Genomic DNA, 18,375 nt, shown 5'->3' on the forward strand with positions numbered 1-18,375 from the left:
TGGGGGAGGAATGGAAACTTTCAGGGGTCCCTTCTAACCTTACATACCTGATTCTAAGAGTGCTGCAAGAATGTATTAGCCTGTTTTTAAAAGTGGTGATACTGAAATATAATATATAGGGGCATAAAATCCACCCATTACATTATACAATTCAAGGATTTGTAATGAATCATAGAGTTGTGCAGTCATCACCATAATCTAATCTGTTTGTGAGGTAGAACCATTTCATTTTTCTAGTATAAAGGTGCGTAGTGACTCATTAAAACTGTAGAGCAAGTTTCAAGGATGCAAAGGTGACTCACTGAAAGTACATGTAACAGACATGTGCAGGCAGCTGTTCTACTGAAATAGGGAGAAAGAAGGGGAAGGTGGTGGTTGGAGGCAGTGTGGAACAATGGTTACCACCACACCCTTAAGTCAGATTGCTGAAGTTCAGATTCTGGCATCCTTATTTCCTTAATAGATGTCTGACTGCAAACAAATTACTTGAACCCTGTGAGCCTCATTTTACTCATCTGTAAGTTAACAGCATCTACTTCATGGGGCAAAGGATAGATGAGGTAAGTTAAACAAGGGGCTCAGAATAGTCCTGGCAGGTAGGAAGTACTCAATAAATGTTAGCAATCTTTATAGTTGTCACTGGATGACCATTAAATGCCTTTCATGAACCAGACCCAAAAGACCATGTGCCCTATGATTGACTTATAGATATGAAATTCTAGAAAAGGCAAAATGAAGTGATAGAAAGCAGATCAGTGGTTGCCGCAGGCCAGAGAGTGGGCGAAAGAAATTCACAGCGAATAGGCACAGGGAACTTTATGGGTGTGTTCTAAATTATGACTGGAATGGTGTTTTGTAAACATTTATGGAATTAGAAGCTTAAAATTGGTGAATTTTATTGTATGTAAAACAAAGCTGCCTAATGACCCCCCTCAATACCCCCCAAATACAGCTTATAATTTTCCAGTTGTGTTAGACACAAGAATCAATTTCTAAAGGAAGCCAGTAAATATTTTTTGAGCACCCACTGCAAGGCACTGTTCTAGGTACTGGGAATACAACTTTGAAGAAGACACAGCATCCCTACCCTCATGGGTATATAGTTCAAACACGACTTATGCTCATATGTTTGGGATTACAAAAGGGGTCATTTGTGACAGAATATTGGAAGAAGAGAACTTTAAGTTGCATAAATATCTGTCCCATGATCTTTATTTATCAGACATACACAGAAGCAAACACATCATCCCTGTATGCGAAGATGATGTCCCTCAGTGTCTGGGTAGGTGGAATGACAAAAACCTCTGGGTGACTGGTGACCTTGACGCGAGGTTGCCTCACCGTTTGCGAGACGCAGTGCCCACTTGGCGAGGGAAGGGACTTGGCATTGGCTTAGGAACCAGGTGGACGCTTCAAATGGGCCTCGGGGGATAGCGTGGCTTTCATTTTAGCCACGCTAAGCCGCTGCTCTCTTGGCCGCTGGCGAGCAATAGCCTCCGCACAGAGCGGTAGAATTCTCCGAGGTATTCAATACCTTCCACTGGGTGGGAGAGACCTGCGAGGTTCGCGAATGACTCCGCCCACAAAGTGACTCCGCCCACGGAATGACCCCGCCCAAGTGGATCCGAAGTGGATGCTGCCTGGAGGTGGAGATGCGTTGCAAGAATCTGATTGGCTTCTCTAGTCAGAGCCTCGTAGAGGGTGGGGCGAGGCCTGCAAGGGGCGGAGCTTATGTCGAGGGGGCCACCAGGCGCCGGCTTGAGAAATGGATGCTCGGCGGATGTGCAGGCGCCGGGGGCGGGGAAAGCACTTGCTCTGCAGCGCGCTGGCCCCGCCCGGGACCCGGCGGGAGCGCTGGGCCGCCCTCTTCCTCCCGTGCTGGCGCTGGGCTGAGCCCCGGGCTGAGAAACTGAGTTGGTTCTGAGCTCCCTGTTTGGTTTTCGGGCGGCGGCAGCCGGAGGAGGAACATGGCGCTCGTCGGCAACGGAGCAGAGTTGGAAGTGGACGAGGTACTGGCCGGTGGGGAGTGGGGGCACTACCCCTGGAGTCTGGGAGGGATGAGCGAGCTCCGCAGGGTTGAGCGAGCTCGGCAGGGACGGCCAAGGCCCCGCCCCCTTGGTTGCCTGTCTGGAACCTACAGTCCCCAGACCGGAGGGGGAGACGGGGGCTGCGAGTGGGGACACCCGACCTTGGAAAGTCCGTCCCTGCTGGAGCGAGGAGGGTCTCTATGGCGCTCGGATTGGAGGCGCTGCTGAAGTTCCAAGCATCACGCCTAGGGTCGTAGGAAGCGAGGGAACCGCGTCCGGGCGGCTGGTGGATGGGTGCGAGCGCGCGGAGCGTAGGACCCGCAGTTCTGAGCCTTATTAGGGACGCCTAGGCTTTATGGGGTCTGACCCTGAAGTTCCGACACTGGCGCTTTGGAGTTTGTGGAACCGTCTCCTGATCTGGGAATCTCACCTTCTATGGAAGTTTTCGGTGGCAGAATCGAAGGGCTTGCAGTCGGTGAGAGGAGGGGGCCAGCAGGAGGAAGAAGGAGCCCTCGGAGTGTCTGCACCAGCGGGCAAGGCAGAGCTGTCCTTGGGTTGGAGGGCTAGGGGCCTGGAGCAGCTGCCCAGAAATTGGTGGTTACACCATCAGATTCCCAGAGTGGGTGGTAGACGGAGGGAAGGCGCGGGGAGAACCTACTCCGACCTTCAACTGCAGTCTCTATACTGTCTTTAAATGATTAGCCACTTCCTCTTGTGGCTGGCGCGCCGGGGTCTGAGCACCCTCGGGCGCGCGCGCAGGACCTGTTGATTTATTGACTTGCTGTGCGCAGTTGGCAGCTCCGCAGAGACACGCTCTCTTGCTCGCTCTTGAAGTTGAAGCCGCCGGCCGGCAGCTGCTGCTGCTGCTGCCATTTTACCTGACTTGAATTTTACAAGTCGCTGCCTGAGGAGGCTTCATTTCAAATGATGCAATAGTGGAAGATCTTGGAGTTGGCGGGCTAAGATTCCTGCGCATCTTTTCAATGTCGAGAAACTCCTGGCAACTAATACTGTGTTTTAAATGTAGCCCTTAACAAAACAAAACCCAAACTCCACCTCTTTTACACGACTGGCCGACAAGAGGGCACGCCGGACTGTCCAGAAGCTTTCTTGCAGCCTGTGCCTTCCAAGGAGGACTGCAAACGACCGATCAATGAACTAGAGTTTGCATGGCTGCATCTATTGTTGAAACTTTAAAATTACACATAAAAGCAAAGGATGAAATGACTTATGCGTTGCCATTTTCATCTGTGACGGCCTTTCTTTATTTGTAGCTTTAGACTGTCTTTTTGTATGACCTAGAGCCAGCTTTTTTTCATTCCTCCTGTCTTAGATCTTTTCTGTAATCAAGGTCGTAACACTTTCCTGGTGCTCTGACTATACATTCACTGTTTCCCTTAAAGGTTTTTATGACTCTCTGCTGTATGGCCCTAGTGGTAAAGAACCTGCCTGCCAATGCAAGAGACACAGGAGACAGTTTCAATACCTGGGTTGAGAAGATTCCCCTGGAGGAGGGCATGGCAACCCACTCCAGTACTGTTGCCTGGAGAATCCCATGAACAGAGGAGCCAGGTGGGCTACAGTCCATGGGGTCACAAAGAGTTGGATAGGACTGAAGGGACTTAACACGGTACAGCTGTATATTAAATTAACTATCCCATGTTCTTGGCATGGGGCTTCCCCCAGTGGCTCAGTGGTAAAGAATCTACCTGCCAGTGCAGGAGACCTGGTTTCTATCCCTGGGTTAGGAAAATCCCCTGGAGGAGGGCATGGTAACCCACTCCAGTATTCTTGCCTGGAAAATCCCACAGACAGAGGAGCCTGGCAGGCTACAGTCCATAGGGTTGCAAAGATTTGGACACGACCGAAGCAACTTAACACACATGTACGTTCTTGGCATGCAAGGCTCTTTACAGTGTGGTCTCAATCTGATGTGCTAGCCTAGTTTCCAGCCACTTTTCTATGTATAACAATTTTAATCAGCTTTATGCCTGAGGAAATAAGATTGGGAGTAGCTAGTAAATGTGGAGTGAAAAATTTAAATTCCTGGGCTTGATGAAAAAGATTTGCAACCCTTAATTGTGATTATTTGTTTTACAACACTTAGATGTAATTGTTTAGGTCAGGGCACTGTTGGGAGAGAATTCTTGGACGATAAGTATTGAGACATAGGGCTACGCTAGCTGTGCCATCTGCCTGCATGGTGAACCGAATGCCAGGCATTGGCTAGGGAAGATGGCTCTAACTCTGTGGGGGAAATTAGGTTTCAGAGAAGCAGAGAGCCTAGCACACAAGATACTTGGTAATATGTTTTTGTGGGGTGAGTAATGACTACAGAATTGAAGACAAAGCTTAATAATTACTCACTTTTGTCCATATCTTTTATTCATTTTTTAAAATCCCACAACTATTAGGCTTCTGTTACATGTTAGGTACTATACTGGTTCGAGGAAATGAGCAAAGTACAAACCGAATTCTTTTGTTCATGACAAATCTACTTTTGTTCCTCATGATGCCCCACTTCCACCAGAATAAATGTTGCAAACATTTATTGAACATTTGCTTTGTACTTAAACTTGGCAGTTGCCTTAGAAAGGGAAGGCAGTTTTGACTTTCTACGGTTCTTAGTTTGAGTAGGGAGATGTGGCATGTGAACAAGAACTCCAGAAAAGGGCTCAAGGCAGGGTAAGCAAGCAAAAAATTGCCTTGTAGACCTGGTACCCTTAGCTTATTTGTGGAAAGTCCCTCACTTTCAATGGGCTGAAGTGCTCTACCACAAGTGCACAAGACCCTGCTCTTAAACTTACTGGCTGTGTGAAACTAAAGGAGCTGGAAAGCTCAAGCACTTAATTTAGATTTGATGGTCTTTATTGCCAAATTCAGACTTAAATTGAAGAAAGTAGGGAAAACCATTAGACCATTCAGGTATGACCTAAATCAAATCCCTTATGATTATACAGTGGAAGTGAGAAATAGATTTAAGGGCCTAGATCTGATAGATAGAGTGCCAGATGAACTATGGACTGAGGTTTGTGACATTGTACAGGAGACAGGGATCAAGACCATCACCATGGAAAAGAAATGCAAAAAAGCAAAATGGCTGTCTGGGGAGGCCTTACAAATAGCTGTGAAAAGAAAAGAAGTGAAAAGCAATGGAGAAAAGGAAAGATACAAGCATCTGAGTGCAGAGTTCCAAAGAATAGCAAGAAGAGATAAGAAAGCCTTCCTCAGCAATCAGTGCAAAGAAATAGAGGAAAAGAACAGAATGGGAAAGACTAGAGATCTCTTAAAGAAAATTAGAGCTACCGAGGGAACATTTCATGCAAAGATGGGCTCGATAAAGGACAGAAATGGTATGGACCTAACAGAAGCAGAAGATATTAAGAATAGATGGCAAGAATACATAGAAGAACTGTACAAAAAAGATCTTCACGACCCAGATAATCACGATGGTGTGATCACTAATCTAGAGCCAGACATCCTGGAATGTGAAGTCAAGTGGGCCTTAGATAGCATTACTACGAACAAAGCTAGTGGAGGTGATGGAATTCCAGTTGAGCTATTTCTAATCCTGAAAGATGATGCTGTGAAAGCGTTGCACTCAATATGCCAGCAAATTGGGAAAACTCAGCAGTGGCCACAGGACTGGAAAAGGTCAGTTTTCATTCTAGTTCCTAAGAAAGGCAATGGCAAAGGATGCTCAAACTACCACACAATTGCACTCATCTCACATGCTAGTAAATAATGCTCAAAATTCTCCAAGCCAGGCTTCAGCAATACATGAACCGTGAACTTCCAGATGTTCAAGCTGGTTTTAGAAAAGGCAGAGAAACCAGAGATCAAATTACCAACATCTGCTGGATCATGGAAAGAACAAGAGAGTTCCAGAAAAACATCTATTTCTGCTTTATTGACTATGCCAAAGCCTTTGACTGTGTGGATCACAATAAACTGTGTAAAATTCTGAAAGAGATGGGAATACCAGACCACCTGACCTGCCTCTTGAGAAATCTGTATGCAGGTCAGGAAGCAACAGTTAGAACTGGACATGGAACAACAGACTGGTTCCAAATAGGAAAAGGAGTACATCAAGGCTGTATATTGTCACCCTGTTATTTAACTTAGATGCAACGTACATCGTAAGAAACGCTGGGCTGGAAGAAGCACAAGCTGGAATCAAGATTGCCAGGAGAAATATCAATAACCTCACATATGCAGATGATACCACCCTTATGGCAGAAAGTGAAGAGGAACTAAAAAGCCTCTTGATGAGAGTGAAAGAGAAGAGTGAAAAAGTTGGCTTAAAGCTCAGCACTCAGAAAAGTAAGATCATGGCATCTGGTCCCATCACTTCATGGGAAATACATGGGGAAACAGTGGAAATAGTGTCAGACTTTATTTTTTGGGCTCCAAAATCACGGCAGATGGTGACTACAGCCATGAAATTAAAAGACACTTACTCCTTGGAAGAAAAGTTATGACCAACCTAGATGGCATATTGAAAAGCAGAGACATTACTTTGCCAACAAAGATCCGTCTAGTCAAGGCTATTGTTTTTCCAGAGTCATGTATGGATGTGAGAGTTGGACTGTGAAGAAAGCTGAGCGCCAAAGAATTGATGCTTTTGAACTGTGGTGTTGGAGAAGACTCTTGAGAGTCCCTTGGACTGCAAGAAGATCCAACCAGTCCATTCTAAAAGAGATCAGCCCTGGGTGTTCTTTGGAAGGAATGATGCTAAAGCTGAAACTCCAGTACTTTGGCCACCTCATGCGAAGAGTTGACTCATTGGAAAAGACTCTGATGCTGGGAGGGATTGGGGGCAGGAGGAGAAGGGGACAACAGAGGATGAGATGGCTGGATGGCATCACCGACTCAATGGATGTGAGTTTGAGTGAACTCTGGGAGTTGGTGATGGACAGGGAGGCCTGGCGTGCTGCGATTCATGGGGTCGCCAAGAGTCGGACATGACTGAGTGACTGAACTGGCTGACTGACTGACTGAGGTCACTATTTGATATTCAGATGGAAGTAAAAGGGGACCAGGTGGTTTAGTTGGAAAAGTAGTAGTTTAGGAATTAGGTGAACTGGGCTCTCAACTCTGTCACTCATTTACCCAATAGCCATTCATTCATTAAATGTACAAACATCTGATTATGTTATGTGCCAAGCTGGTGCTAGCTTGAAGATACAGCAGGGACCTAGACTGACGAGGTCTCTATCTATAATGATAGAGTGACCTTGACTAACCTAGTCTCTCAACCTCTTATTGCTCTTTTAAGTTTCCTCATCTGAAGATGAAGGGGTGCCATGAGCTGTGAGTGTTCTTTCAAGCTCTGAAAGTCTACGTTCAGAGGCAGGGAGGCTCCTTTTTTTGGGAAAATGCTGAGAACATGGGAATCTCTTTTCCTTTGAAGTACCTACCCAAGGAGATGATGGTAGTAGTGGGGCTCTTATGATAGCTGTGGAATGGGTGCTTTCTTAGGTAAACTGGTGTTTTTGTTTTTTTATCTTTAGGTGCTAGGAGGATAAATGTGGGAACCATAAGAGGTTAGGGCTTGCAACCTCAGAGGCAGCAAAAATTGGATCTGGAGGAAGACAGGAACTTCTTAGACATTCCAGTGGTTCCAGACATTCCTTCAAACCTTGGTGGCCCAAATACTACTTTTTAACATTTAAATTTCTCTCGTTGGTTTTTCTTGTGTACCACACAAGCAACTTTGACATCAAGTTCATTGAAAATATGCAGAATCTATGCAAGGTCATTATTACAAACGTATGGCAAATATATGCCCATCACTGGAGACCTTTCTGACCATCAATAGCTTAATCCTGAAGTCTCTCTCTCTTGGTGACCTCCTTATATGTATGGGCTGCTTTTGGCTGTCTTGTGGATGTTAAGTGCTTATGTTTGGTCCTTACTGTTCTGTGTGTGACTTGGGATTTGAAAATTAAATAAAAGTAGTTTATATTTTCTTATTTATTAGGTTATTGAGCTTACCAATAACTATGTCAAGTATCAAAAAGAAAAAATATTGATGATATCTGAATAAATATTTAGCAGCTGGATAAGTTAAAAATGATTTTCTCATGTAAAACAAAATTTAAGTTTATTAAAAACAACTTTTAGGAATTTTTTTTTCAATTGTTTTACCTTTGCTGGAAAAGGAGCAGTTTTTAAAGTCTTTGAAAAATTTGGTTACATTGCTATTATTATGTAGAAATTGGTAATTTTTATATGCAATCTGATATATCATATTTTACATTAAAATTGCATTGAAAGTTGCTCAGTAAATACAGTTATAAAGTTTAATGTTAATAGCCTTAAAATTTAAAATGTAACTTAACATTTTTGTTGTCATTCTGAACCTATTCTAGAATATAAAGAGTAAACCTTATACTTGCTTTTTTATGTATAAAGTACAGAAATATTTCTGTGCTATTAACATTTCATGGGTTAGGAGAAGAACGTCTGAAAAGGCTTTCAAGGGGGGAGGACAATATTGAAAAAAAGTTGAGAAACACTGGATTAGGGAAAGAAATGGTTTATGTGACAGATGCTTCCATGGCTTCCTTTTTTTGCCCAGGATTTTTTTGGTTTAATTGTGATTTAGAAAATTTCCCCAGTGGCATTTTAGATGCTGTCTAGGTAAAACTGACTGCTACAATTTTCTTCTGACCAGATTCATTCTTTCATTCCGTTTGTCTTTGTTGAGCACCTCCCCAGGTGCAGGCAGTCTTCAGATGCTGGAAGTCCACACACAGATGAGATGGCTTGATCGCTCTTGAGGAATGCACACTGTAGCAAAAGAGACAAGTAACAAGTGCTGTCTTTGGGTAAGGGTAGATTTTAGGTGGGCTTCCTGGTGGCTCAGATGGTAAAGAATCTGCCTGTGATGGGTTCGATCCCTGGGTTGAGTTCTATCTGGGTTTGATCCCTGGGTTGGGAAGATCCTTTGGAGGAGGGCATGGCAACCAGCTCCAGTATCCTTGCCTGGGAAATCCCCATGGACAGAGGAGCCTGCTGGGCTACAGTCCATGGGGGTCACAAAGAGTCGGATGTGACTCAGTGACTAAGCATAGCACAGTGCAGATTTTAGGTAGGAGAGCCATATAGTTTATCATCCACAGCAGGGACCTGGGAAAGTCAACATGGTGCTTTCAGTAATTACTCCAGGACAACAGGAATGGTTGGTTGCCCTCGTTTCAGTTCAGTTCATTTCAGTTGCTCAGTCGTGTCCGACTCTTTGCGACCCCATGAATCGCAGCACGCCAGGCCTCCCTGTCCATCACCATCTCCTGGAGTTCACTCAGACTCACGTCCATCGAGTCGGTGATGCCATTCAGCCATCTCATCCTCGGTCGACCCCTTCTCCTCCTGCCCCCAATCCCTCCCAGCATCAGAGTCTTTTCCAATGAGTCAACTCTTCGCATGAGGTGGCCAAAGGGCTGGCAAAGGTGGCTCAGCAGTAAAGAATCCGCCTGCAACACAGGAGCTGCAGGAGACGTGGGTTTGATCCCTGGGTTGGGAAGATCCCCTGGAGGAGGGCATGGCAACCCACTCCAGTATTCTTGCCTGGGAAATCCCATGGACAGAGGAGCTTAGCAAGCTACAGTCTGTCCAGTCACAAAGAGTCGGACACGACTGAAGTGACAGCACACACGCAAAGACTTTAAAGAAGAGGTGGTATTTGATCTGGGTCTTAAAAAAATTTTTTTTATTGAAGTATTGTTGATTTGTGTTAGTTTCAGGTGTACAGCAAAGTTATTCCATTATATGTATACACATATATGTATATTTGTGTATATATATATGTATTTATATATTTTAGATTCTTTTCCATTTTAGGTTATTGCAAGATTATAGTTTCCTGTGCTATACAGGAGGTCCTTGCTGAGTATCTATTTTGTGTATAGTCAGTTCAGTTCAGTTCAGTCGCTCAGTTGTATCCGACTCTTTGCGATCCCATGAATTGCAGCACACCAGGCCTCCCTGTCTATCACCAACTCCCAGAGTTCACTCAGACTCACGTCCAACAAGTCAGTGATGCCATCCAGCCATCTCATCCTCTGTCGTCCCCTTCTCCTCCTGCCCCCAATCCCTCCCAGCATCAGAGTCTTTTCCAGTGAGTCAACTCTTCGCATGAGGTGGCCAAAGTACTGGAGTTTCAGCTTTAGCATCATTCCTTCCAAAGAAATCCCAGAGCTGATCTCCTTTAGAATGGACTGGTTGGATCTCCTTGCAGTCCAAGGGACTCTCAAGAGTCTTATCCAACACCACAGTTCAAAAGCATCAATTCTTCAGTGCTTAGCTTTCTTCACAGTCCAACTCTCACATCCATAGATGACCACTGGAAAAACCATAACCTTGACTAGACGGACGTTTGTTGGCAAAGTAATGTCTCTGCTTTTCAATATGCTATCTAGGTTGGTCATAACTTTTCTTCCAAGGAGTAAGTGTCTTTTAATTTCATGGCTGCAGTCACCATCTGCAGTGATTTTGGAGCCCCCAAAAATAAAGTCCGACACTGTTTCCACTGTTTCCCCATCTATTTCCCATGAAGTGATGGGACCAGATGTGTCTATATAAAGGAAACAATCCCATTTACCATGGCATCAAAAAGAATAAAATATCTAGGAATAAATTAACCTAAGAAGGCAAAGACTTATACTCTGAAAACTTTAAGACCCTGATGAAAAAAATGGAAGATGACACAAACAGATAGAAATATATTTTGTGTTCTTGGATCGGAAGAATCAATATTGTTAAAATGAGCGTACTACTTAAGGCAACCTGCAGACTCCTATCAAATCACCAATGGCATGTTTCACAGAAGTAGAACACAAAATTTTAAGATGTGTATGCAAACACAAGAGACCTCAATAGGAGAGGCAATTTTGAGAAAGAAAAATGGAGCTGGAGGAATCTGGCTCTCTGAACTGGGTTAGAAGGATGTGCTGGGTGGAGCAAGTGTGATGAGGCCCAGGCGTGGGCGGGGAGGAGAGCGCACCCTGGGGTCAGCAGGGTGCTCAGAGTGTGGAGAGCCTTGGAGGGCTGAGACGTGCAAAAAATGAGGACCCAGAGGGTTTCTTAACTAGGCAAGAGTGATACACTTACTTTAGGAAGCTAAATCTGGTGAAGTTGCTGCAGCCAGTCTGTGGAGCTGGTGGAAGGGCAAAGAGGCTGTTGCTACAGTTCCAAGTGGGAAGTGATGACTGGGGTGGAGCAAAAGTTATCGGTTGAAGAGAGGAAGCCCGACTGGAGGGAGGAGGAATTGGCCTATTTGAAAGGCAGTGTAGTCGGGGAAGGGAGGAGCCAGTCACCGATGACTGCTGTCTGGCGGAGGTGCTGTTACCCGAGAAGAAGAGGGGGAAGGGTTCAGCCTTCAAGTGGGTGTGGAGGGTGTGGACCTCAGGCACCATAAGCTCACCTGCGTGGCTCACTGTGTCCTCATTGAGGGAGCTTGGCCATTTGTTTCTGAGTGAATGGATCTGGGCAAGGTTATGGAAGGGAGGTTGTAAATTGGTCGGGCAGGTGAGTAAGAGGGGAAAAGATAGCAGCAGCTTATTGTCAGCCTGGATGTCAGTTCTAGTGAACAGACAAGCAGTTTTCCTGACATGTTCAATTTTGAGTCATTTGAAAGCTCATCTATTCCTGGGAATGCCACTTTCTCAGATAAGAAACGAGGGTGAAACTTGCCCTCATTTTCTCTCCTGTCCCCTTTGCCCCACATCTCCTCCCTCCCCCTTGAGTCCAGCAGTGCAGGCTGCTTCTTTGGCAGGAGTCAGTCCTTCTTTGGGTGCACTGTTTGCTCTCCCATCTTAGCTCCCTGCACACGGGTGCTGTTAGTAATTATCCGCAGTGTGAAATGGGTACCGTGAATTCTGTGAGGCTCCCGGTTTCCATCTGGCCATCTGTTGACAGCTCCCTGGCTCCCAGTCTCAGTGGCCCTAGCTGCCAGCTCAGGAGGGTCTCCTGAAGTCACTGTATGCTATACTTGCCAGGAGATGAGTACCCAGGACCTGGTAGGGCTTCCCTTTGTCAGACCTCCCCTTGATCACCAACCGTGTCAGAACTCTTTTTTTCTATCCCTGTGCCTAGTGGGGGTCAGTCACACACCCAGAGCGACTCTGGCTGGTTGACCACACTGGCTAGGTCACCACACCTCTCTCAAAGGGACTCCTCACGTGTTGACTGCCTAGCAGGTCATAATGCCATTACGCATCTTTGGCTCATTATTGAAAGATGAGCGTGTGTAGTAAGAGCTCTTTTTTAAATTTTTTCTGAGATCTGTGGACGTATGTTGTAAAATATTTTAGTAAAATAATGCACTGTGTATATTTGTTGGGTCTGATTGTAACTAGTGAGGGAGAAGAATATTCAGTCTAACAATGTACTGGGTTTATGCCAGGTGCTCCTGTCCTCAGTAAATGTCTAGTGAGAGGTGGGGGCAGGTGTGTGAGCAAATAGATGCAGTTCTCTTTGCTGAGAACTATAGAGGAGGAATGCTGGGGTGCTTTGGGAGCACAGAGGAGGGCATCTCATCTGGAGTGAGGGGAGGGAATGGGTAATCAGGGGTGGTATCCCCAAGGAGGCCATTTCTTAGACATTCTGGATCTGGCAGAAGGGGTTAGGCATGGGGAAGAGACTGAAGTGCATCCTGGAGAGAGGGAATAGCAGACATAAGGTCTGGAAGTAAGGGCTTCCCTGGCGGCTCAGGCTGTAAAGAATCCGCCTGCAATGCGAGAGACCCGGGTTTGTTCCCTGGGTCAGGAAGATGCCCTGGAGAAGGGAATGGCAACCCATTCCAGTGTTCTTGCCGGGAGAATCGCATAGACAGAGGAGCCTGGTGGGAGTCCATGGGGTCACAAAGAGTTGGACATGACTGAGCGACTAACGCTTGCATTTTGCGGAAGTGAAGAAGTGATTGTGGTTCTCCTGGTGGCAGGAAATGAGGTTGGAAGGATAGGAAGGGCTCCTGTAGGGTTTTCATGAGGAATCACGGATATTGTGTGGTGCGTGGTGTGCGTTTAAGGGTTTCAACTGAGCAGAGGTGTGGTGAGATTTGGGCTGTAGCTAGCTCCTCTGGAGAGCATGGAGGCAGCTTGCCTGGAGGGAGACAGGGCCAGAGGTGGGGAGGGAGGAGAGTTTCTGGTATTTTGTTTTGTTGAATGAGTGTTACAGTCCCTTGAAGGCCCGCTCTGTGCAGGCCTGGCTAGGTACTGGGATAACATAATGGGTAAGACATGATTTTGACCTCTCTGGATCAGGTAATGAGGAATATGGACACAAAATCCACTGTCTCCTGGCATGGAGCGGAGAGTTCGGAGAACGTGTATTGGCACCTGGTGCTCTGAGAGAAGGAGGAAAAGAGAGCTTTCCTGGGGCAGTCAGTCACCTGGAGGATGGTGGTGACACGTCTCCCTACCCCCACCCCCAAGTCAGCTGACTTGGTTTCCAAACCTCATCTTTATTGCCCAGCTGTGTGACTGAACCAGTTTGGGCCTTGGTTTCTTCTTGTGGAACCTGGAGCAGTTGACATTGATGATCTGTTTCTGAAGTTCTCAGCTCTGACATCTATGGTCTAGAAGATGACATTTGATCTGGAGTCTGAGGGGTGGAGTTTTAGCAGGCACCCGTGCAGCCAGTCACTGCTTGATTCCTTCAGGCAGGGGGAGCAGTGGGGAGCATGCTCGAGCATGGGGGGAGCTTGGTGGAGGTTGAGGCAAAGAGTGTGTGAGAGGCAGGAAGGCAGTGCTGTGTGTGTTTCTGCAGATTCAGATAGGCCTTGAACGCTCAGCTAAGGAGTTTTTTCCCCTCCAATTTTCTTGTTTGACACATGTATCCTGCCACAGTTGGGAAATGTGTATCTTTTATTTTTTTTAAATAGAAGAAGCAATGATGATCCCATTTCTTGGTTTCATCTTGTTTCCTGGCCCCATTTCCAAAGTACTTAGTTTTAAGCTGATGACTGTAAACTGAGATGCACTGGTTGAGGAGGCAGACAAGTCAGGCGTGTTCTAGTAATTCCATAGACTGTGTTTTGTCACACAGACTTTTACCCTCAGCTAAGTGCTCAGACGCACAGCTACCTGGACCCACAGCTCTGGTGCGGTCAGCAGGACCAGTCCTGGTTTCTCTGATGGTGTCTTCTGTCCTCCTTTTCTCTCGCTCCGCTTCTATAGATGGCTTTGGCCCAGAGTTTCCTAGTCTTTTTTCCAAGCATGAGTCACAGTCTTTCCACTCAGAACTAAAGGCAACAAACCTCAGAGTCTCATTTTATTTTTCTCAGGCCAAATGGGGTAGGATATTTTTGAGAGGAGGCGGACAACGTGGATGACAGAGTGGGAGAGTCCTGAAGAGAGAGGAGTGAGGCCTGATTCCACGACCCCCTCCCAGAAGCACTCAGATGCCATTTTCTTTGCAAAATCGTCAGTCCGGCCCTTGTTCAAGAATAGCTGCACCAGCTGCTCCTGTCTTGGGTTCCCATCTAGGCTTCTCGTGCCATTTGCTGTGTGACCTTGGACACATTATTTAATTTGTCTAATGCTTTTCATTTATAAAACAAGAATAATGATACCTACCCCATAAGGCTGACCCAGGTTGAAATAAGAATCTGCTTTACAAAGCACCTGGCACATTTTTGTTCAGTCACTCAGTCCTGTCTGACTCTTTGCGACCCCGTGGACTGTAGCACACCAGGCTTCCCTGTCCTTCACCATCTCCCAGAGCTTGCTCAAACTCATGTGCATTGAGTCAGTGATGCTATCTAATGATCTTGTCCTCTGTCGACCCCTTCTCCTCCTGCCCTGAATCTTTCCCAGCATCAGGGTCTTTTCTAATGAGTTGGCTCTTTGCCTCAGGTGGCCCAAGTATTGCAGCTTCAGCTTCATCATCAGTCCTTCTAATGAATATTCAGGGCTGATAGTAGCACCCTTAGTGTGTTAGTTCTCTTTTCCCTTCTGCTTTACCTTAAAGTATTGCTGCCACTGTTTATTACTTATGGGTTTGATGGGGAATCTGCTTTAGTGTATTTAAATATAACTTTACCTCATTTTTGCAGTCCATAGGGGAGAAACTTCTGCAGAAGTACACAGCCTAGACACAGACAGGCAGCAACCGACCCAAGGTGACCCAGCTATCTTAGGCATGGAGTCAGGGTTAGGAGCCAAGTGTTTCTGCATTCAGTGCCCTTTTCACTAGGTCAGGGGGTGGCAAACTTTGCTGCAAGGACAAATGTAGCCTTCTTCCTGCTTGTTCTTATAAATAAAGTTTTATTGGAACACAGACCTGCCTGTCTGTTTAGGTGTTACCTGGGGCTGCTTTCACACAATGTCAGAGTTAGTAGTTAGGACATGGACTGTTTGGCTTACATGGTGTAAATACTTACAGATGCTTTGCGGAGACAGTTTGCTGACCCCTGTACTATGTGGTTTCTAGGACTGTATGTGAATTTGTTTATAAAGTATTGTAAGCTTTATGAGTTAAATTTGCTTGTTTCCTGCGACCCCATAGACAGCAGCCCCCCAGGCTCCCCCATCCCTGGGATTCTCCAGGCAAGAACACTGGAGTGGGTTGCCATTTCCTTCTCCAATGCATGAATGTGAAAAGTGAAAGTGAAGTCGCTCAGTCGTGTCCGACTCTTCGCAACCCCATGGACTGCAGCCTACCCAGGCTCCTCCATCCATGGAATTTTCCAGGCAAGAGTACTAGAGTGGGGTGCCATTGCCTTCTCCATCCTTCATATTAGTGAATATCATAAAATTCTTATGATATTTTCATAAGAACATAAAGCACCTAAATATTAATAGGAGACTATGGCCTGTAAGAGGTATATCTGTGTTTGACTACTTAGTCTAAGGAGCTTCCCAGGTGGCTCAGCAGTAAAGAATCTATCTGCAGTGCTGAAGACGCAGGAGACATGGTTTCAGTCTCTGGGTCATGGGTTCAGTCCCTGGAGGAGATCATAACAACCCACTTTAGTATTCTTGTCTGGAGAATCTCATGGACAGAGGAGCCTGGTGGGCTAGTCCTTAGGGGCAGAAAGAGTCAGACTTGAATGAAGCAACTTAGCATGCACTTAGTCTAAGAGGCTAAAAGGTAAAGGAGGTGGCAGTATGTGGTACTCCTAGGTCCTTGAGGGTGTGCTAGGGTTCTTGCTCTGCCTCCAAAGCTACGTGCCATGCTCTTTCTGAAGCTCAAATCCATCTTCACCTTGCTGCTTAAAATCTGTATGCAGCGTCTCCTTACTTTCGAGGTATTATGCAAACACCTTAGCATGATGTTATTGTTTAGTCAGATAGTCATGTCCGACTCTTTGCGACTCCCTGGACTGTAGCACACCAAGCTTCCCTGTCCTTCGCTATCTCCTTGAGCTTGCTCAAACTCATGTCCATTGAGTCAGTGATGCCATCCAACCATCTCATCCTCTGTCATCCCCTTCTACTCCTGCCTTCAGTCTTTCCCAGCATCAGTGTCTTTTCTGATGAGTCAGTTCTTCGCATCGGGTGACCTAAGTATTGGAGTTTCAGCTTCAGCATCAGTCTTTCCAAGGAATTTAGGGTTAATTCCTTTAGGATGGAGTGGTTTGACCTCCTTGCAGTCCAGGGGACTCTCAATAGTCTTCTCCAACACCACAGTTTGAAAGTGTCAGTTCTTCGACGCTTAGCCTTCTTTATGGTTCAGCTGTCACATCCATACACAACCACTGAAAAAATCATAACTTTGTCTATATACACCTTTCTCAGCAAAGTGATGTCACTGCTTTTTAATATGCTGTCGAGGTTTATTGTAGCTTTTCTTCCAAGGAGGAGTGTCTTTTAATTTAATGGGTTCAGTCACTGTCTGCAGTTATTTTGGAGCCCAAGAAAATAAAATCTGCCACTGTTTCCATTTTTTCCCCACTTATTTGCCCTGAAGGGATGGGACCAAATGCCATGATCTTATTTAAGCATGATGTATTAAGACCTGGCTCAGTGGTTCTCATACTTTAGGGTGCATAGGGAACCTGGTGAGGGGAGTAGGTGGCTTCTTAAGATGCATGATCCCAGGTCCCACCACAAGCCATTCTTCTTCAGTAGATCTGGAGCGGTTCCCAGGAGTTTGCCCTCCTATAGGACCTTGAACATCAGCCGTGTTGAAATGCTTATAACTCCCCTTCCAGGCTCCATCTGCTTTCCTCACTTCTCAGCATTTTCATCCACTGTTCATTCCCTCACCCGGCCTGTTCATCACTGAAGACCTCCTTCAGGTACCATTTCTCCTCCAGCCTTTCCAGACATTCCCTTTTTCCCTCCCCTCCGGGTGCATGCGTGCTCAGTTGCTTCAGTCTTTGTGAGTTTATGGACTGTAGCCGGCCAGGCTCCTCTGTCCATGAGAGTCTCCAGGCAAGAATACTGGAGTAGGTTGCCATGCCCTCCTCCAGTCCCCTCCAGGTGTTCAGTGACTATTTAGCATTGCTGGCTGCTTCCAAGGAGAAATATTCCTCTTTGGCCGTACATGCTATGACAGCTAGCAGGGTGTAGGATGTAGGAGCCTTGATGTCCTGGAAGGAACGGATGGAACTTTCCACCCACAGAAAGCAGCAAAGGGACTCCCTCTAACAACATGATATCTTTAGCCTGTCAAGAAAGGAGAATTTACCTCCATAATCTATTAGCATTATCTCAATATTCTTTTTTTTTTTTTAAAAAGGAGTTTTATTGAGGTGTAATTTACATGCCATTCATTCAGTCCTTTTAAAGTGTACAGTTCAATGATCTTTAATAAATTTACAGAATTGTGCAGCTATCACAATCCAATTTAAAAATATTTTCCTGATCCCAGAAACATTCCTTGTGCCCGTCTGTTCTCCCCTCAATATGTTTTTCACCTTTAAATTAATTGAAGAATTAGAAAGCATCAGGATAAAACAGAATTTCCTAGGTAGAAGTAAAGAGCAACTGTCGTATGTGACAAGGACAAAGCATATTTGTCCATATTCATTTGCTGGTGTGAGGCATCCGAAAGCAAGACTGCAGAGCAGAGTGCATTCGAGTCAGCGCTTACATGTCTCCCACACTCTGACGTCATCAGAAGACAGGCTCCAGGGCTGAGTGAATTACCCTTGTCCAAATGAATAATTTTGTCTCGTTTGCAATACAGCAGAAGATGTGTGGTATATACAGATGATGGCTTTCCCTGATTTTCTAGTTCATTCGCTAAGGCAGAGGCTACTTATCCAACATGTTTAGCTTGCTGCTACAAGGACAAACACGCATTTGCATTTCTAAACTATTAGCAGTTAATTACAAGGAATTGTCACCTTAGTAGAAGTCTCAAATGAAATCTGCCTCTTTTCAGATACCCCTGA

At 45.7% G+C, this 18,375-nt stretch overlaps 1 protein-coding gene across 1 annotated transcript in view; it reads left to right on the plus strand.

Annotated features, from left to right (window-relative positions):
• The first annotated feature begins 1,765 nt into the window (after nucleotides 1–1,765).
• Nucleotides 1,766–18,375, plus strand: part of LOC120863678 (tetratricopeptide repeat protein 39B-like) — a 150,146-nt gene continuing 133,536 nt past the window's right edge. The window contains 2 exon segments of the mRNA XM_040240133.1: nucleotides 1,766–1,813; nucleotides 1,815–2,009. Of these exon segments, the coding sequence (XP_040096067.1) occupies nucleotides 1,766–1,813; nucleotides 1,815–2,009 (243 nt within the window).

The sequence above is a fragment of the Oryx dammah genome, unplaced genomic scaffold, assembly GCF_014754425.2.
Source record: "Oryx dammah isolate SB20612 unplaced genomic scaffold, SCBI_Odam_1.1 HiC_scaffold_1, whole genome shotgun sequence".
Classification (NCBI taxonomy): Eukaryota; Metazoa; Chordata; class Mammalia; order Artiodactyla; family Bovidae; genus Oryx; species Oryx dammah.